At 43.7% G+C, this 22658-nt stretch overlaps 1 protein-coding gene across 2 annotated transcripts in view; it reads right to left on the minus strand.

Moving 5' to 3' along the window:
• Nucleotides 1–22658, minus strand: part of LOC121872638 — a 70583-nt gene that overhangs the window by 28946 nt on the left and 18979 nt on the right. For both annotated transcript variants that reach the window (XM_042375560.1, XM_042375558.1), the window contains exon 2: nt 9737–9919. In XM_042375560.1, the coding sequence (XP_042231494.1) occupies nt 9737–9919 (183 nt within the window). The remainder of the gene's footprint in view (nt 1–9736; nt 9920–22658) is intronic.

Here is a 22658-nt window from a genome sequence, read left to right on the forward strand (position 1 = left end):
CAACCAACTGCCTGGACGAGATCTTTATAAAGTGTTGACACAATGAGAGGATGTGTCAGTGTAAGTCCTTGACGCTTCCTTCAATTGTTGCTGTCTTGCCTCACCCTTATCCTCCCCGTCACCCCCTCCCCGTCATCCCCCATCTATCCTCCCCGTCACCCCCTCCCGTCATCCCCCATCTATCCTCCCCGTCACCTCCTCCCGTCAATTCTTCAACATATCCTGTCACATCCTCCCGTCACCACCACAAAAGACAGGATGAATCATGACCATTTTAGCACCTACAGGAAGGGGAGGGGAATAGGGAGAGGGGAACAGGGAGAGGGATAGGGTGAGGAAGAGAGGGGAGGCGAGGGGGGAGAAAGGGTGAAGGGAGTAGAGGGAGGGAGAGGGTAAGGAGTTAAAGGGAGTAGAGGGAGGGAGAAGCGAGGAGTAAAGGGAGAAGAGGGGAGAGAAAGGGTGAGGGGTTAACGGGTAGAGAAAGGGTGAGGGGTGAGGTGACAGCTGGGCGACCCTCCTCCCGTATGGTGCACATCGTCAGAGGTGTCTGGAGGGTGAGTAACGGTGTGGGAATGTGGGTCTTCTCTGGTCGGGCTGACTGGCTGTTTGACTGGCTGACTGGCTGTTTGGCTGGCTGACTGGCTGTGTATATGGCTGACTGGTTGGCTGACTGGCTGTATATATGGCTGGCTGACTGTGACTGTATATATATGGCTGTTTATCTGACTGTCTGGCGGCCCCAACTTCGTCAGGTCGTCATTAGTGTTGCTCTCTCTCTCTCTCTCTCTCTCTCTCTCTCTCTCTCTCTCTCTCTCTCTAATACATGTAAATAAAAACAAGACAAAGACAAAACAAAGAAGACGATGAAGAATAGGAACCAAAAAAAAAGGAAAACATGAACACAACAAAAATTATTAAAAAAATAAAAGAAAATACAAAACAAATAAAGAACTTAAAAGGGAAATAAAATAGACAAAAATAAAGACAAAGAAGAATAAAAGTAGAGAAAAAGATAAAAAAATCCCAATAAAGGAGAAAAAGGGGAGGAGGAAGAAAGGGGAGTAGGGAGATGGGGAAGGAGAAGAAGGGGAGGAACTAACATCAGGAATGTAAAGGGGGGTGGGAGTAATGGTGGGGGTAGGGGGTTAGTAGTAGTGGTTAGGGGGAAGGGGGGGGTGTTGTATTATGCACGAGGCCAAGCACCTGTTTATGCTAATGACTCCCAGGTAAATGGTGTCTAACTAACTGCCAGGTGAGGGTCGTTGGCTGAGTGAGGGAGGGAGGGTATTAAGGGATTCTATGGGGTGGTATTAAGGGGGGTTCTAAAGGGTGGATAATAGTAAAGGGGACGAGGAAGATGTGAAGATGACACACACACACACACAGTACACATGGCTAGGACGAAAGTCTGGCGGTCAGGGCGGCGACGGCGGTGCGGGCGACGGAGAGGCGACCCAGACGAAAGTAAATGGAGCAAAGCGGAAACGACAACAAACAGGGCGGGCAGAGGCGCTATTAATGCCTGTCGTCACTCCCCGTCACTTATTATATTTACCGTCACACACACACACCAGCCGTCACTCCCCGTCACTTATTATATTTACCGTCACACACACACACCAGCATCCCCGTCACTTATTATATTTACCGTCACACAGCCTTCCTCCGTCACTTATTATATTTACCGTCACACACACACCAGCCGTCACTCCCCGTCACTTATTATATTTACCGTCACACACACACCAGCCGTCACTCCCCGTCACTTACTATATTTACCGTCACACACACACCAGCCGTCACTCCCCGTCACTTACTATATTTACCGTCACACACACCAACCGTCACTCCCGTCACTTACTATATTTACCGTCACACACACACCAGCCATCACTCCCCGTCACTTACTATGTTACCGTCACACACACCTGTAAATCACTCCCCGTCATACTATATTTGCAAGTCACACACACACCAGCAAATCATCAATCACTTACTATGTTACCGTCACACACCTGCAACCGTCACTCCCGTCATACTATGTTGCAAACACACACCACACACACACACACACACACACACTCGTCTCTAGTAACAGTTAGGTCAAATATTAGCCGTTAGGGGAGATAATGGTAGGTGAAAGTCGGAGTGAGTGTGGCAGATCAGGTGGTGTGGTAGATGAATCAGGTGAGGTGTGGTAGGTGAGCCAGGTGAGTGTGGTAGGTGAGGTCAGGTGAGTGTGGTAGGCGAGGTCAGGTGAGTGTGGTAGGTGAGGTCAGGTGAGTGTGGTAGGCGAGGTCAGGTGAGTGTGGTAGATGAGGCCAGGTGAGTGTGGTAGGTGAGGTCAGGTGAGTGTGGTAGGCGAGGTCAGGTGAGTGTGGTAGGTGAGGCCAGGTGAGGACCAATATACTGTACCTGTTCTATCTCATTTCATCTTAGTCTTTTGTGATTCGGGTCTCCCACCACCATCACTCATCCACCACCATCACTCATCCACCACCATCACCCATCCACCACCATCACCCATCCACCACCATCACCCATCCACCACCACCACTCTCCCACCACAGCCACCCTACGCTCATCATCAACACCGCTACATCACCACTATCACACTACTACCAAGGCCACATCACCACTACCACACCAAGGCCACATCCCCACCACAATACACATCTGCCACACTCGCCGGAACACCTTGGGGGTCCTCAATTACCAGAGAATGGCCGGAAATTGGTTGCCTGCAGATTTTTGTTGAGAGGAAACCCAACCCGGCCACGAGAGCCTCCCGTGGTGCTGTCTCCTCACCTGGCCATGACTGTGTCTGGAGCTAGTAGAGGGAGATAGATAAATAGATAGATAGATAGATAGATAGATAGATAGATAGACAGATTATTAGATTGATTGAGATACATAGATAGAAACAGACAGATAAATAGACAGGCAGCCTGACAGTGGGTCAACTTGTGAAGGTACACAATGTTAACAGCACCAGCGGGAGTTACAAGAAGCCATTGAAGAAGACAGGAGGATAATGTAACAATAATAAGATCTTAACAATTTGGTTGATACCTAACCTAACCTGACCTGACTGAACCTAACCTAACCTAACCTAACCTGACTGAACCTAACCTGACCTGACTTAACCTAACCTGAACCTATCTTAACCTAACCTAACCACTTAGTGTCGAGAATGAAAAGGAACAAAAGTAAGTATAGGAGACAGGTGGTGTTACTAGGACGTGGTGTGCTAGTTCAGTGCAGGTATGGTAAGCCTGCAGCTGGCTCGTGGTGGTGGTCAGTGCCAGCTGGCCACCACACACGGGCCAGTAGTGTAACCGAACCACTTGAATACCCCCCCCCCCATCCCACTTTATTTCACCTGATGATTAAACATTCTAACACTATCTGATGGGGTTTGGTTAGGTTAGGTTTGGTTAGCGTTAAGTTAGGGTGTTTGATCATCAGGGGAAATAAGGTACAGTGCCTATTTCAGGTGATCCGTGTAACCTTAGTACCGGGAAGCTGGCCGAACCCTTGTCTTAACACGACTTCCGCACGCCAATGTCTACCCCGGGGTAAGAACAGGTTGAGTGACCCCGTCCAGTTTACGGTAGAGTCTCAGTGAGAATTTAACACCATTACGATCGCCATCACCGAATCCCCATGTTGTTGTTGTTGTTTTTAATGAGCCAGGTAGATACACTGTTACATCTCCAGTAAAGAAAATCTGGCGTAGTGAGTCACGTTCGTTATATTCTCACTCGTCTGGTTTGGCGGAGGAGAATTCAACCTTAAAACGCCCTGTAATACTCTCTCACATTCGGCTAATTAATGTAAGAACCCTTGAGGAGAATTCAAATTGGTAAGGTTAGTTATATGAGGCATTTTGGTGCGTTCTCACGTCTCCAATTATGAGGGAAATTAACGTGGGGATGTGTGAGAACCCGGGGACCTGGCTGCCTGCCCACGACATACCCACCACGACGCCACACGACACGACGCTACTCTCCTCCTCCTCTTCTACCACTACCTCTATTTTAATTTGATTTAGGGTGTCTTCTTCTTCTTCTTCTTCTTCTTCTTCTTCTTCTTCTTCTTCTTCTTCTTCTTCTTCTTCTTCTTCTTCTTCTTCTTCTTCTTCTTCTTCTTCTTCTTTCTTCTTCTTCTTCTTCTTCTTCTTCTTTCTTCTTCTTCTTCTTCTTCTTCTTCTTCTTCTTCTTCTTCTTCTTCTTCTTTCTTCTTCTTCTTCTTCTTCTTCTTCTTCTTCTTTCTTTCTTTCTTTCTTTCTTCTTCTTCTTCTTCTTCTTCTTTCTTCTTCTTCTTCTTCTTCTTCTTCTTCTTCTTCTTCTTCTTCTTCTTCTTCTTCTTCTTCTTCTTCTTCTTCTTCTTCTTCTTCTTCTTCTTCTCCTTCTCCTTCTTCTTCTTCTTCTTCTTCTTCACGTGTTATATAACTTCGAGTTCCTCTTTTCCTTATTTGTCCTACTTTACTTCTCTGTTCGTCTTATTTACTTCCTCTTTATCTCCAACTTTGTCTTTAGTTATTCCGGTTTATTCATTTATTCCTCTTCTTCCTCCTCCTCTCCTCCTCGCACTAATTCCAGACTCGTTGATGATGTTTTTGAAAGGCAGCGGTCGTCACCCTCTTCCTTCCTCCCTCTTATCCCCCTCCCCCTTCCATTTCCTTGCTTCCCTCATGCCTTTCCATTCTCCATCTTTCGTAACACTGTCTTCCCTCCCTCCTCTCCCCTCACACCTCTCATTTCCTCTCCCTCATACATCATCTCCTCCACCTTTACGTAACTCCCAGCCAAAAATGTCCATCGCATATGCCTTCCCTTCTCCTCCTCTTTCTTCTTGTCTTCTTCTTTTCCTACTCTTTTTCTTCCTCCTTTCTTCTTCTCCGCTTTATTCCTTCAAATAATTTTTCCATTTCTTCCTCCCTTCACTACTTCCTCTTGTTTTCTTCTCCCCATCCCACTGCCCTCCCCATATACCCACCACCCACCCCTATACCCACCACCCACCCCTATACCCACCACCCGTCACTCACTCCCCCTGACACCATCCATCTACAACAAACACCAAAAATAACTTCTCCAAACACCTTATCTTTATTATCGTGTTTTCTTTTAACCTCACTTTCCTCCCCCTCGTCACCTTCCCTCTCCCCCCGTCCCCTTCCTCTCCTCGTCACCTTCCTCCTCCTCCTCGTCACCTTCCTCCCCCCGTCACAGGAGTCCCAGCACCTCCTTGACCAAGTATAGGAGCCTTGTTATAACGGAAGTATAAGATCTTGGTGTTATACATATAAGAACCTGTGAGACTGAGAGGGTCCCCCACCGCTCTCACCATTGGTCTTGATCAGTAGTCCCCCAGCCTGCGGTTTGAGAGTCGCATGCGGTCCCCGAATCGTTTTTTTTGTGCGGCCTTCGAATTAGATAAAAAAATGTATATTGCGGTGCGCATTCAGTTAAGAGAGTGGTAAGGAGTAATTTCTGACACTATGTTGAGCGGCTTGTAGACCAGTGTGCCCTAGTTAGTGAAGCGGTGGTATACGATGGGGTCTCAGGTACTCAACACAATGACCAACACAGGTTTGCCGACATACCGTATGTGATAATGTGTGACGGTGACTCAAGACGACGTCACACAGGTAGCTATAAGCATTAAGGTCCGCGCGTGTGTGTGTGTGTGTGTGTGTGTGTGTGTGTGTGTGTTGGGCACTTCTGGTCGGGTGCCACAGAGGGTGTGGCAACATCACAGGTGCCGAGACAAACTCACTCGTAGCTGGTCAAGTCATATATATAAACCTGTTGTCAGCCAGATATAACAGTTTTATGATACTTTATAGAGATAATTTTGTATTTACTTGGTAGGAAGACATCTGGCCACACGGTACCAAACACTTAGGTAATTTTGGTAGGAAATATTAATTGTTTTTTCACAGTTAACCATTTAATTACTCATCTCACGTATATAAAAACAGTGTAAATTAAGTCACCTCCTGGATGACCTTCACTTGTGGTTCCTGTTTCATTTCTTCATTTGGGTCTAACTAGTCTTCTATCCTGGTCCTAGTTATTACAGGTGCTGAATAACCAAGTTACTAATAATATAAAGTTGTCAGGACATACACAGATGTTCACACAGTAATACAGAACCTTTGCCCAAATGATCTTGAAAAAAGGAATTATATCACACATGTCTATTGATCAAGATTAATTTGTCTCTTTGATAACTGTAAAATGTGACCGCGCCCATATACCAGGAGAGAGAGAGAGAGAGAGAGACCTTTTAGATCTGAGCCTCATCAGCACACCACCTTTAAGTGTAGCCCTCATCACACGCCTGGCCATGGTGCTCCTCACCACCTGGCCATAAAGAGTGGCTCATCACATCATGACCTTTTAGTGTAGCCTCATCACACTGCCATAGAGTGACCCTCATCACACACCTGGAGTGTGGCTCTCATCACACACCTGACCTTTTAACCCTCATCACACGCCTGACCATTAAGTGTGGTCCTCATCACACACCTGGCCATTAAGTGTGGTCCTCATCACACGCCTGACCATTAAGTGTGGTCCTCATCACACACCTGGCCATTAAGTGCGGTCGTCATACAGGCGCACACACCCTACACACTCACTCTTTACACACTCACACAGCCTTGACACACACTCACACTCAGCCTTGACACACACTCACAGCCTTGACACACACTCACATTCAGCCTTCACACACACTCACATTCAGCCTTCACACACACACACACACACACACACACACACACACACACTCACACTCAACCTTTACACACACACACACACACCTGGCTTATGACTAATTAGCTTCAATCTTTTCCTTAATAGAACATATCCGAGTCAATTCTATGTTAAATATTTCACTCTGCCTCAGGTCCACTGCAGGGTAATTCACTTTCCCTGGACACACTCTTCCCCCTTCATTAACTTATTTCCCTTATTCACCCCTTATTAACTGCCCCCTCCCCAATCAGTAAACGTTAATATATTGACTGGCTAATCCCTACAATCATACTGAAACTCTCTAGAAAATAAATCCCTTTCCAATCATTCCTAATAAAAAATTTCTCCGATTTATGTATGATTAATCCCCCTCCCTCAATCCCCCTTTCATCTCATTACTGCCCTCACTCCCTCACTCCCACCCGTCATCCCCCACTCCCGTCATCCCCACCCCTCCACTCCCATCCATCCCCCCACTCCCTTCTAACCTCACCTCGTCTAGAGAAAACGGGAGAGAGAGGTGTGAAACGGGTGTGGCCTAACTATCATAAACGAGAACGGACAGGTCGAGGCTGGTGTTATTCACGACACGAGACGGGGAATTCGAGCGATAGTTGACTACATGAATGTTAATGTTACCAGCCCCTTCCCTCCACACACACACACACACAGTACCACCACACCACCACACACACTGCAGTACTACTACCACACCACCACACACTGCAGCACTACTACCACAACTACCACAACTACCACACACTGCAGCACTACTACCACACCACCACACACTGCAGCATCACCACCAAGGTTATCCTGTCTTTGTTTATGTCAGGATTCTCAAGAGTTCGTAAGCTGATTTCCCCTCCAACTAATTGGGAGTTAAGAGAAGTTTCCACCACCACTATCACCACCCTGGCCAGTTTGTTTGTCCAGAAGAATCATCAAAGTTCCCAAAGATAATTTCTACGCTTTTCCTAATTAAGGGGTTATGGAAACATAAGTTTGATGATGTGGGATTTTTTCCTACAGCTGAGAAATTTGCAGTCCAACATATCCATATTAACGTCTTCCACAAAAATATGACAAAAAGCGCGCCAAAACCAGGGCGTAATGGAGCAAATCCAAGATATTGTGGAGTAAATCCATCTACATAAACACCGGGGGAGGGAGTTTCCATTCACATGAAGAATAATCATTATAAAGAATGTACCTTACGTCATACACGGGAGGCGGGCTCCTACATCCGGCACCCACCGTGTGCAACCGGTTTCAAGGTCGTCTGAGGGAGCGGGGAGGGGCCGAGAGCTGGGTTACCAACTCGAACAATAACTCCTCTTTTCCTGATCATCTACAGCCTCCTTCAAAATGGCAAACATATCCACAACAATACTTGGAGCTCCTCACACACTTCGCCATACATTGTGTCTTTCGGCTCTGCGTGTAATATATGAGGGAGAGAGGCCATTATATAAGCGGAATACGTGAGATATTTTTAGGCGGTGGTCCAGCGACACGCGGCACCCCGTCTTGGCCAGAATCAAGGCCGGCCGCAGGGAAAATCGATTTCAGCGGTGTGCGGCCTTCAACGACCGGCCGTCGTGTCACTGCATGACCGGAGGAGCTTGTCCGCCATGCACCTACAACACAACACCCGTGTACCCGTAGTGTACCTGTTATTCACAGGTGGGCGCCAAAAAAAGTGTGAGAGCCACTTGTGTCTGGTGTTCGATCAGTGAGCGTGGCCACAACTGCGCCCTCGGTGCCGTGTTGGCTTTCGTTTTTATAATTATAACCATATAGCACACGGGGCCCCCACACTGACACTCGGCTCATGTAACACACATACAAGTATACTTTAGACACACTAAACAGCAGTACAGTACATAACAATGATGAACAGAAATGTAATCTATTTTTTCAGTAAATATTTCATTCATCTAACATAATTTGCGTTTTCAGTCTGTCCTCCTCCCTCCTTCCTCCACACTGTGGGTTGACCTTGAATGCTATACTAAAAACAAACCCCAAAAAGCTGCCTCCGCCACCATAACCCCCTACACTGCATGCACATGTTCATACTCAGGTCTGAGGGGAGGCCAGCCAGCCATTCAAGTCACCCCTCACCCCACTAGGACTACAGAAAACGGGTATAACGAGACTCGATAGAAAACGAAGGATATAATTAGGTGCCGCCCGCTAACTGGAGGCGGCGAAAAATATGCGCCACAGCCGTGAGTTATGGCCCACACAACTCAATCTCATAAACAACACTTAACATAAATTATAATTATCTCCTCAACTAATATTTCTGGAGGTAACCAATCTAAATATACGCGACATAAAAACCCCCACCCGAAAGACACAGATTTTTTACACACGATATTTATCATTTTTTATCAACCACCTACACAGACACAAGACAAAATAATCACCACTCCGACAGTCTTCTTGCCTGCCTCAGCCACAGATCAGCTAATTCAACAGTTGGGTCAAGACAGTTTAAGTTTTCGATAATAAATTATATCACCAGTATATTATCTGTTTGTTGCTGTATTAAAATGACCTAGAAAATAATAATATATACCTCGTCCAAGATGCTGTTATCGACATTAAAATATAAATATATAAGTAATTTACCTTAATAATGTACTTAAAAAACTTACCTTAACAACTTACCTTAACTGCTACTTTACTTTACTTACTTACTTACTTACTTAACTTTATCATAACCTTTCATTTTATTCCATCTTATTACTAGACCTTAATCACCAATAACCTCTTCCTCTCTTCATTCTCTTTAAATCTTACTTAAACTCTCTCTCTCTCTCTCAAATATTCAATCCAAAAGGCTCAAAATCGTAATAAATAAAAAATAAATAAATAAAAACCTAACCTAACCTAACCTAACCTGACCTAACCTAACCTGACCTAACCTGACTTGCATCTAATTCGTAAACACTGACCTTAGTTGTCTATCGAAGCCTGGTAGTTGGGCATCAGTGACGGGCGAGGCCATTATTAGGTCTTGAGGGTAGAACTGGTCAAACTCGGAGGGCTCAGGGGAGGTCACCACCAGGGGCTTGGAGCTCTCATAGAAGGTCACTCTCACTTTAGAGGCGGGCTTCTGCTGGGTGCCTGTCTCCGTCCTGCCAGGGGGGGAGGAAGAGGAAGATGTTCAGTGATATTGTTGGGGACGGAGGGGATGGATAAAGGAAGGAAAGAAAGAAAGAAAGAAGGAAGGAAGGAAGGAAGGAAGGGAGTGGGAGGTGGAATATACAAATAAAATAGATAAATAAAGGGTTGGGGGAGGGGAGGGGAAAGGGATGGTTGGATAGATAAATAAATAGTAAGGAGGGATGGATAGAGCAATGGATTGATGGACATAGAGAGAGGGAGGTAAGGAGGAACAAATGGATGGAGAACAAGACATGTAATTAGCGTGGGAGAGAGAGAGAGAGTATAGAAGAGCGTGACAGATGTAGGTGTGTTTTAGGGGACAGGTGTGGTACAGGTGTGTGACAGGTGTGTGGATCAGGGTAGGTCAGGTAACACAAAGGGAGAGAGACAATTACATAGAGTGGATAAGAGAGAAACATCGATATAATGAAAGGAATATAACGTATAGGAAAAGAAGAAGACATATATGAAAACCAAATGAAAAGAATGAACGTGATTGATAACTGAAGGAGATGGAAAAAGAACGAGAAAATTTGGTTCATTCATATACACACATACACACAACAAAACGTTCCAGCTTATAGAGATTATTTGAGAATTAAAAATAAACAGTAAATAGTAGATAAAGAGGAAGGAACCGATAAAAACAGAATGTACACACACACACACACACACACACACACACACACACACACACACACACACACACACACACGCAGGCCAGATCAGAGACGCCGTCGTTGTCATAGAGACTTGGAGAAAAATAAATAGGAGTATAAGCGACGGGTTGGCATCTCGGGAATGTTTACATTTGTGACGTCATGGTGATGGAGGTCCCAAGACGTCCATAAAGATAAAGTGTAATAATAATCAAGAGTAATAAGATTAGCAGTAATGGAGGTAATAACATTAACACCAATAATAATAATATAATAATAATAATAAAAGGAATAATTAGATTAGTACATTCATAAAAATACAAATAATAATAACAACAACAATAATAATAATAATACCAATAATAATAATACCACCACCAACAACAATAACAACAACAGTAACAATAACAATAATAATAAAGTCAGGTATATATTTATGACCTTGCTGTATCACACAACGACATAATATCACAAAGTACAAACCTAAGAAGCAGAAAGAACACACTGGAAGGAACAAGGTTACGAGGTCAAATGAGACACTAACGCTTGAGAAATAGAGCAGCGAGGTCAGGAGGTCAAATGAGAGGCTTAGTACGTGGATATAGAACATGGTCGTGTGCTCAAAACAAGGTCAAGTCAAATGAGAAGCTAATACGTGTGTGTGTGTATAGGACAAGGTCAAGGGGGTCAGGTGAGGTTGTGTGGTGAGGGGAAGGCAGTCGTCACGCTACAAGGAGACAATGACTAGGTTGAGACTGATGGATGAACGGTATAAGTTAAGGGTGAATATAGTTTTGTGGTATATTAAAGTTCCTCCTGGCTCCACCTCCATCCACACCCCACATACACACACCTCCCCTCCTCCTTCTCCCTTCCTTCCCTTCAACCTTTCTTCCGTTTTCCTCTCTCTCTCTCTCTCCCTCTTTCCTCATCCCTTTCTTTCCTCACCGTCTCTCTCTCTCTCTCTCTCTCTCTCTCTCTCTCTCTCTCTCTCTCTCTCTCTCTCTCTCTCATCTCTTTCTTTCCTCACCGTCCCTCTTCTCTCTATCTTTCTCTCTTCTCTCTATCTCCTTTTCTTCCTTCTTCCCCTCATCTCAGCTCCACCCACCCGCTACTACAGACACTGATCTTGCAACACAACAGTACAGCCCAGGAGTGAGGCATTACACTGTATTGTACACTCCGAGGCAGAGACCACCATGTTCTGTGTCCCTTAGTATCATGCAATGAGACAACACTGCACTGCTACAACACAATGTACGATCACACCTGTCAGCGGTTAGCAAATGTTAAACACCAATGTAGTGAGATGTATAACACGAGAAACTATTAACAGTCACATTGAGAGTATTATATCAAGTGAATGTTATGCTTTTGCTGGTGGTTCTGTGTAGACAAACACAGGTTGTGCAGGTGTAATATATATATATATATATATATATATATATATATATATATATATATATATATATATATATATATATATATATATATATAAAGAAAATAAGATGATAGTGTCAAACATGGAAAGGCTAAACAACTGGGCCAGCACCACACAAACTGAACTAATGGGAATCTACTTAGCTACAGACTACCTTAAAGAAAATGGAGGTGGGGTAATTTTCTGTGACTCTCAACGTGCTTTGAAATCAATGAACAGACCGTCAGGGTCTATGTCTAAAGTTGTCTGTGATATTAAAAGAATGTGATAACTGCTAAGGAAAACAACTTTCGCATTGAATTTGTGTGGATTCCATCCCATGTTGGAATTAGGTATCATGACTGTGCTAATAGGCTGGCCAATGAGGCATGTAAGAAAGGAAATGTTGACCGTGACCTTGGCCTGTCCAATGCTGTACTTAAAAACATATAAGTCAAAATCAAGAACTCTGATCTAGAAGAAATGAGAAATACACAGAGACCTGACAGTTGTAGCATTAGTAAATGTTACAGATTTTGTGACAAGGGGTACCGGTATGGCCAGCATAAGGACAGAACCGGACAATGTGATGTAGTCGTGGCCAGAATTAGGCTAGGATACAGACACATCTGGCAAGTTAGTAACGCTGTACCCATACTGGAACACTCAGCATGTAAACTTTGTGATAAACCTTTAAAGCATACACTTGAACACTATATTATTGAATGTGACACTGTCAAAGACTTCAGGCCACCTGGCTGATTGTATCATGAACTATGTAATTATTATAATAAATGCTTGAGGACATTCTTGCTCTCTATCCAACTTTTACTAGTCAACACTGATTAATCCTCAAATAGAATATAACACAAATGAATATGACCTATTACTATCTCCTTTGTGTATGAACCTCTGTCCTGCGTGGCAGTGAACAGTGACAGCACCCTCAGTGTCAAGACCTGACTGAACTATTCAGAAAAGGCAAATTGTACCTAAATTTTGTCAATATAATTGTTAAAACTAAAAAAAAACTACACTTCCAGAGATAAATACAGGTACAGGTAAAGGTACATGTTGTACAAAAAGTGCAAGTGAAGATACAAAATACAGGTGGTACAGAGACTTCAGAATAACGGTAAACAGACATTTATTTACGAACATGGTATACAATGTATACTATACATTATTGGGTTGAGGTCATCTTATATATTGAGACAATAACACACGTCTTATTCTATCTTGATGATAAACACACTGGTTGATCACTTCACGCACTTACCTGATTTATGATCTGTTGATGTACTTTTCTGTGTTTTTTAAGGCGCAACACAAAAAACTTACATCCCCTCACCTACCTATCAATCGACACACACACACACACACACATACAAAATAGCGTTTATCCCAACACCCACACGCTTCAGTGTTCCTCTGAATTTGCAGTTACAGACATCGCCCACACGCGCCCCTCCTGCTGACAAAATGCATTCTTTCAACCAGGGTACACCTCGCTACAGCCCCCCCCCGGTAGTAAAGCACACGGTGTGGCATTAGCTAGGAGGGATGTATTAAGAGAGGCCGCAAATAGTTGAAAAGTTACATCACTAATGGTACGGAGGAGAGAGAGAGAGAGAGAGAGAGAGAGAGAGAGAGAGAGAGAGAGAGAGAGAGAGAGAGAGAGAGAGAGAGAGAGACGTCACTGTAACAAGACCCTAGCGTGACAAGGTACAGTCTAGAAAGTCGCTAGACGTTAGCTGGTGCCTGGTGGTCGCCGGGCTGACTGGCGCGGACTCACGTCAACTTGTGCAGGAGTGTGGCACTCTCGTGGCGCCCTGGCCTTAACTTAGCCAGGCGTTGAGGCGTGGTGGCCCTCCTCCAGGCGAAACGCGGGGGCGTGGCTCTCCAGGCCCGTGACACGCGCCCCAGCAGACGGGATGTGAGGGTGACGTTGGTGCTGGTGAGGGAGCCCATAGTCACGGTGGACTGGTCGTCACCACCACGGGGAGGAGCACGTTGATAATGTACCGGGCTGGGGGACACATCCTTACTACTCCTCTGTTGGTGGACTACCTCACCACCTCGCTCCTGGAGGACGACGAGTTTTGCTCGCGATGAACATGTTGGTTGCCACTCCGGCCTATCGGGCTTCACCTGACCAACCCTCGACACAACGGCTGAAGTCGACACCAAATCAAAGGACTGTTGGTGAGTCAGGTTTGTCGCTCCCTTGTCCACTCCCTCAAACCCGCACTGTTGGGTCGACGGGGCACTGCTGCTGCCATCTTCATCTTCCGCGCCGCCGACAGAAGGCTCCTGACTGAGGCTCCAAGTAGTCATGATGCGAGTCAGTAGTGTTGATCACAACCATCAGTGATGACTAGTGGAGCACCGTGAGCATCAGTGTATCCTCTCTTAGTCTCTGGGTCATGGTCGACCGCAGAGCTACAGTTTCCCACAGTTCTCGCGTCTCTGTCTTCCTCAGTTTGTTTTAGTAACTCGTAATTTTGACGTCCTGGGAGCCACGATCAGTGTTACACCACACTACCACAACCCAGCTGTTACATCTACCACACACCAGTGTCAGTCAACTCTTCGGTCATCTAGTACCGAGAGTAAAGCTCCCTTGAGAGCCTTAAGCTGTCTATAAACTTCTTCCTTCGTTTAACAACTGTCATATATTGGTCTCCAAGTAGCATTGGTGTCATTAGAGACGATCACAAGGCACCCCTGGGAGACTCCACACCGACCCTTCTGATATGTGGTGCAGAAGGTAAATCTCAACAGAGGCGGGTCAGGTTTCCTCACACACGTCACGCCCCGCACTGTTGTTCTCACAGTCGTCGTAAACTGGTGTGTGGTGTTGACCGTCACTGTTATTGGTCTTCCACCTCACCTCCTCCACACTTTACGACACCATCAAATTTCTGTCGGCCAGACCCCGATACTCACCGACCCTAAGTCATCTGTGTCCACACTAAGACAACCTCGTTACGGTCGAGTCCTTCTGTAGTTATGATGACATTCTGACCGCCGTCTGTGTTGAACCTGTACTGTAAGTCTAATCATGTACAGAGTCTCAGAATAAAACGTATACACACTGCCTTACAGATTTTCCTGGAACTTGCGTGACTGGCTGCATTACAACAAAATTGTCCTCATGTTTCGTTAATCTCACACGTCAAGTGAGGACAAATTAGCTGTAGTAATATAAACATTCACGCGATCTCCACAAACATCTGTTAGGTAGTGTGTATACATTTTTCTGAGACACCTTGTACATGTTCAGATAATTAATTTTATATACTTTTTCCTTTGTTATATCTACATGTTATTTACAAACAAACACATACGACTACAAACACACACACATACGTCAACAGGTATTCAATATGGTAAATGTTTCACTGGACACAGAATCTTCATAAAAAAATGTACAGCTATTCTTGTTTACGTCACTCAACACACCCACACACTCCATTTATTTTTATGTACAGAATGTGTAGCGCTACGTTGGTCGTGGCAGCAGAACTTTACTACTGATTTTTTCCTTATCAAAGTGCTGACCTGCTGACGTCACCTCACAATGTATGACGTCATTAAATAAATCAACCAATCTTTGGGCAGAAGAGTAAAACGAGCTGCTGGCACCGTCCAATCACGATAAATAAGTCAAAGGCACTGCAATAATGACCAAAAGGAGGGACACAGTGCCACTCAATCAGCAGGTGTAGGAGTGACGCCCGATACTCACCCACTACAACACATGGACGGTGCACTACAATAAGTTATGATGTATTACAGTGCTACAGTAACTAAGGTCTGTCAGCATGTTTTAACCTAGTACACACGAGAGTCATCAACAATTAAAAGATGAGATGAATAAAACATACAGTAAATAACAAGAGGAACAATAATAACAACAATAACAACATTCACCAGACACATATCACAATACAGTTTAACCTGATGTGGGTCTTACTCCGCACAACCAATCACAACATTACAGTACAACAACAACACACACATCAACCTACCCCCCCCCACTCCCACACACACCAAACATAAACATTAAAATCATGATATATTTCTGGGACAGGATACAGCGTCATGATAGTTGTGATGTCTGACCTATTACCCGCCATAACTGACTGATAATATAAATAATAACAAGTGGTACAAATTATTCACTACAACACAAATTTTTCACAACACGGAAGATATAAGTTTTTTCGTGTGTGTGTGTGTGTGTGTGTGTGTGTGTGATTCAGGACACAGCCACATTATTTGCTGGATGTCGTAACTAAAACACTCACTCGTCAGGACATCATTAATCAACAAGCTAACACAGCACATCACAGCACAGCACAGCACAGCACAGCACAGCAGCTTTTCGTGGTATGGTATGGTCAGCACCATCTTGCGGGCGACAGTGGTATTCCAGCTGCGGATACCATAACGAGGACACTGTGGTTTGCGGTTATAATTTGGTGGCCTGCGGTTACGGATAAAAAACATAATCCGGGCTGCGGTTGCGGGTATGGACACAAAAGACTGCGGGTGCGGTTGCGTGTAGGGAGAAGACTGAAGACAATGAGGTTGGTGCGTCCGACGATACCAGCGAGTGAGTCTGTGTGTTTTCCTGTAAAGACCTTTCTGGGTATTAGCTCCTGCCCTCCCTTGTCCGCCTGCCCACGACAACTGCTGCCCCCTCCTTGCCCGGCCCTACCCTGCCCTCTCATTTTATCGCTCTCTCATTTTTAGCCTACCCCCCCCTACCCCCTACCAGCCCCTACTTCACACCCCCTTCATTCACCTTTTCACTTCCGTTTGTTAGTGTCATATTTCTTCGTCTCCATTTTCATTTATTTTCTTGTTTATTTTGTTTTATTTGATTTTCATTTTTCATTTTTATTGGAATTAATTAGGTTATTTTTATTTGCGTTTTATTATTATTATTATTATTATTATTATTATTATTATTATTATTATTATGGTAGTAAGAGCGGTGGTGGTGGAGGGAGCATTACCCATTCTTACCATTAATTTCACGTAACAATATTTGCCTCTTCTTATTATCCTGTATCTTACTAATGTTTTAATTTATCCATCATCTCTCTTTCTCTCCTTCATCCTCATCCAATTCTTCCTCTTTTATCTCTTCTCTGAAATCCACTCTCCTCCCCTTCTCTCTCAAGTAATCCTTCCTCCTTGGCTATCCTCCTTCTTCCCACTTCCTCCTCCACTTCCTCTCCAGAGCCTCTTAAATCCCTCCACTTCACCCGTACAAACATTCCTCCTCATCTTTCTCCTCTACACTTGCCCCTCCTCCCACCCCCCGCCCGCCTCTTTCTCTATCTCTCCGTCCGTCTGTCTGTCTGTCTGTCTGTCTCAAGGTACTCCAGGTGGCTTGAGAGGCACGCGCTTAGATTACACAGTGTTACCAACAACCTCAAACAAACAACTGCTACACAACACTAAACTAAGTCAAATATAACTTATAATAACTCAAGCTATAACTTCAATATAATTAAACTTCAAATAACTTCTCGGACTTATTATAATTCGTAGCGAGTTCAATAATAACAGTAATAATAATAATAATAATAATAATAACAGGAATAATAATAATAATAAAAATAATAATAATAATAATAATAATAATAATAATAATAATAATAATAATAATAATAATAAAAACATGATTTACCTGATTCCATTTTACCGACTCGGAAAGGACAAAAATTGTTCAGGTAGATAAACATTTGAACAGGTACAGGTACATTAGTGATGGTACAGTACAGGTGCAGATACAGGTACAGTAGTGATGATACAAATACAGCAGCGGTACAGGTCAAGGAGAAATTACAGGTACAGATATATACACAATATTAATTACCAATACAGTAGAGGTATACAAAAACAGGAACATAGATTAGTACAGGTGAAGGTATAGATATACTGTATGATACAGGTGAAGGTACAGACATATGATACAGGTAAAGGTACAGACATATGATACAGGTAAAGGTAAGACATATGCTACAGGTGAAGATCAGACATATGCTACAGGTGAAGGTACAGACATATGATACAGGTAAAGGTACAGACATATGATACAGGTAAAGGTAAAGCATTGCAGACAGTATGTTGATACAGGTACAGCAACAGTCCTGGTAGCTACAGATTAATCACCAGGTAAGAGCCGGTGGATTACCTGTAGATTATTCCTCAGCTTATTTTACCTGATGATTAAACACCCTAACGCTAACCTAATCTAACGCTAACCTAACCTAACGTTAATCTAACCTAACGCTAACTCAACGCTAACAACAACGTAACCTAACCTAACCTAACCTAACGCTAATCTAACCTATTATTAACTAACTTAAACTAACATAACATAAAACTAACCTAACAAAAACTAATTTAAACCTAACACTAACCTAACCTAACCTAAGCTAATCTAAACTAACACTCACCTAATCTAACCTTACCTTAACCCCCTTTAGGTAGAGTTAAGAGTATTTAATCAACAGGTGAGATAAACTAAAGAGGAGGAGGAGAGAGGGGAGAGGAGGGGAGGGAGAGGAGGGAGAGGGAGGAGGGGAGGAGAGGGAGGAGGGGGAGGGAGGGGAGCTAATCTTCAGGTGACCATTCCAGCATAACAAAACAACTAGGTAGAGAATAATCGACAACGACTCCTCTCTCTCTCTCTCTCTCTCTCTCTCTCTCTCTCTCTCTCTCTCCTTCCCAGTCCTTCTCATTTAAATACCAGAAGATAAAACCGTATCACCACCATACCCTCATATTCCACCCTCCACTCACCCCTGGCAGGATAAACTCACCCTACCACCACCTACAGGAGGAGGAGGCCCTGATGTATCCAATGGTTAGGTGGGGGAGGAGGCTTTCTGTACACTCACGGCAAGAAAGAAAAGAAGAAGAGAGAGAGAGAGAGAGAGAGAGAGAAGAGAGAGAGAGAGAGAGAGAGACGTATTTTCCTCAAATTATACCCAAGTTAATTCATCATTTACCAAAGGGTTAGTGCCCTGTAAACGCACATAAACACCAGTACTATTTTACACCTTATACTTTGCTCACGATAAAACACGCTCACCTCACTCAATCACTCATTCATTTACTCACCTGACTGACCCATTCATTTACTTACCTGACTGACCCATTCATTTACTCACCTGACTGACCCATTCATTTACTCACCTGACTGACCCATCTATTTACTCACCTGACTGACCCATTCATTTACTCACCTGACTGACCCATTCATTTACTCACCTGACTGACCCATTCATTTACTCACCTGACTGACCCATTCATTTACTCACCTGACTGACCCATTCATTTACTCACCTGACTGACCCATTCATTTACTCACCTGACTGACTCATTCATTTACTCACCTGACTGACCCATTCATTTACTCACCTGACTGACCCATTCATTTACCACCTGACTGACTCATTCATTTACTCACCTGACTGACCCATTCATTTACTCACCTGACTGACCCATTCATTTACTCACCTGACTGACCCATTCATTTACTCACCTTACTAATACACTCATTAATACACACTTCTATATGTATACAGTATATGTGTAATGTATTCTATATAATTGTGTATTCCATAAACGTTAGTAGAACTTGAGTTACATACATACATACATACATACATACACAATACATACATACATACATACATGCAGTACAGACATACATACATACATATACCCAAACCTTACCCAGCCCCCCCGCCCCCCCCCCACACACACACACACCCAACCCACCCGCCCACTCACCCACCCACCCACACACACTATACGTCTGGCAGCTGGGTGGGCGGCCTGGCATATACACGCCCTAATACAGTGCCTGCTGCATATAACCCCTTTAACGCAGACACCACCACCAACCTCTTTAGTCTGTACCTCCTCTTCCTCCTCCTCTTCCTCCTCTTCTTCCTTCTTCTTCCTCCTCCTCCTCTTCCTCCTCCTGTTGTTATGTTGGTTAATGATCTCCCTTGGGTAATAACCTGTGTGTGTGTGTGTGTGTGTGTGTGTGTGTGTGTGTGTGTGTGTGTGTGTGTGGAAACATGCCGAGTACCTTACTTTATCTCGAGTACATAAAACACTTGAGTACATACAATTAACAGACGTTAAGACGATGAGTACAACAATAATAATAACCTCGGGGGAAGACAGACTCCCAAGGTGCATCCCGGTCAAGGTAAATTGTCTCTTAAATCCCATAGTAATAGTTAAATTGGCACCTCCGGGAGACATAGGTCGATTGGATGTTAATTTAGGGAGAGGGGGGTATATCAGGGGTTATGTCGTAATATAACGTTATATTTGGGCATCGAGACGCAGGTATATTAAGATTATACCATAAGACAGTATCTTCAGTACAATACACCAAAATTATACTATCAATATGGTATAATGGGAGTGTTATACCAAAGCATATCAAGAGTATATCTAACCCAAGATCGTATTTCTAGACTAAGACATCTTCTGAGTGGGTATATCGCATATCGTATATCAGGACAAAGAGACTGAGATCATACCACGAACCTGGAACTAGTTAATACAACACGAGCTATACCAGAAACATAACTGGGATGGTATAACGACATAAAATCGCCATATAACGTTATACCACGAACCTTTTCTGGACACGAATATGTCGTAAAGAAAGAGTGTATCGTGGCGAGGTTCTATACAGCCATACTAAGGCCGTGAAGTTATATCATTTGTCTGTAATTAGTAAACATGAACGGGAGGGGTTAGGAGGGGGTTAGGAGGGGAGGGGTGAGGAGGAGGGTGGTTTTGGCAGGGGTAGAAAGGGGAGGGCATGGCAGGATAGAATAGAGGAGAGTTTATGGGAGGGAGGGGAGGAAGAACCATCCTCTGTAACACAACACACTAGAATACTGTCATGTCACTCCTCAAACTAATCTACTGAATTTCATCACCTGGTTGAAATCACATTACTGAATGCCTGCCTGCCTACCTGTACCCGGTGGCTGTATCAAGTCATTTCTGAAACCTTAACTGTTGTATTAGGAATTTTCAGCATCAAATTATTACATAAATACTTGTGGAAGTTCCTGAAAGTCTACCAACACACACACACACACACACACACACACACACACACACAACGTCTTGATTATCCTGAACATTGAAAACTCTTGTCAAAATAATGGTGCGTGTCGAATATACCCTTGAGGATATTTACCAGAAGCCAAGAGACATATGTAACGTGTGTGTGTGTGTGTGTGTGTGTGTGTGTGTGGTGGCGCCTCAGTGGCTGTATCCCACCCTTCCCCCTCATTCAGCTGTCGATATAGCAATAACAAAAAAGTGGTGACCTTGACATTAACCCTTACTTCAATCTTGACCAAACACAATAACCCAGCTGGCACGAACCACAGGCACGCCATCTGGGAGACTGACGAATAACTCTAAGGCGTTCGGCAGTTCTGAATCTTAATGGAGATTTATGTGTGTGTGTGTGTTAATATTGATAAGTAAAAACACACACACACACACACACACACACACACACACACACACACACACACACACACACACACACACACACACCAGCTGGTCACGTGACAGGGCGGGGTCCAGCCTTCACACCGCTAGCCCTCTGATGATTCGTTAATATAAATCCAAATATAAGATAATTCTATAATACAACACAGGTAAGATTATCTATAATTCTATATAATACAGCGCGTATATTCTAATTAATACAACGCAAATACAGTAAGATAAATAATAATACAACACAATTTATTCTATATAACGCAGGTATTAATATAAATAATGAATACAGCACGACACGCATATAACACACACGTCTTCCTGCTGCCTATAACAGTTATATGGTCCTTGGATCATATACTTTTCCCATATAACTGATGGAAGATGAAAATAATTATAGGTTTGTTTAATAATAACTTCTTATATATTATATTTTAGCTCAATAATCATCAACCAAAGTTCACTACTACCATTATTATTATTATTATTATTATTATTATTATTATTATTATTATTATTATTATTATTATTATTACATAACTACAGACATATAACAACACCCGGTTATACTAGTATATTCAAAGATGATAATATATCCTGTACTTGAAGCTGCTACTCATTAAAATATTCAACAAATCGTAACTCTGACAGGAATATTTCAAGCTGTCACACGTACACACACAATATTTTAAGAAATGACAACTGTGTGTGTGTGTTGTGTGTGTGTGCTGCAAGCCACCCTCCACAGCAACACACCCCCACCACCCAGGTTGCACGCTTTGCAGAGCTCATGGAGGAGTAGAAGGCACGGGGAAGGACACAGGGATAGGAGGGCGTGGGGTGAAGAAGCCGTGGGGTTCGTTTACCAGTTCACCCAGTAGCATGACTCGCCATGCCCATTGTGTCTTGTACATTAACAGTGGAATGTGGCCAGGGACCTGTTATTGGCGTGTCCAGACGGACGTGTGTTAAGATTCGTGTCCAGATGTTTGTCGACCGCATGACTCAGAAAAAATGTGTTCAATATCTGACTGACTGACTGACACGTGTCAA

This window comes from Homarus americanus, unplaced genomic scaffold, assembly GCF_018991925.1.
Source record: "Homarus americanus isolate GMGI-L3 unplaced genomic scaffold, GMGI_Hamer_2.0 scaffold39155, whole genome shotgun sequence".
Classification (NCBI taxonomy): domain Eukaryota; kingdom Metazoa; phylum Arthropoda; class Malacostraca; order Decapoda; family Nephropidae; genus Homarus; species Homarus americanus.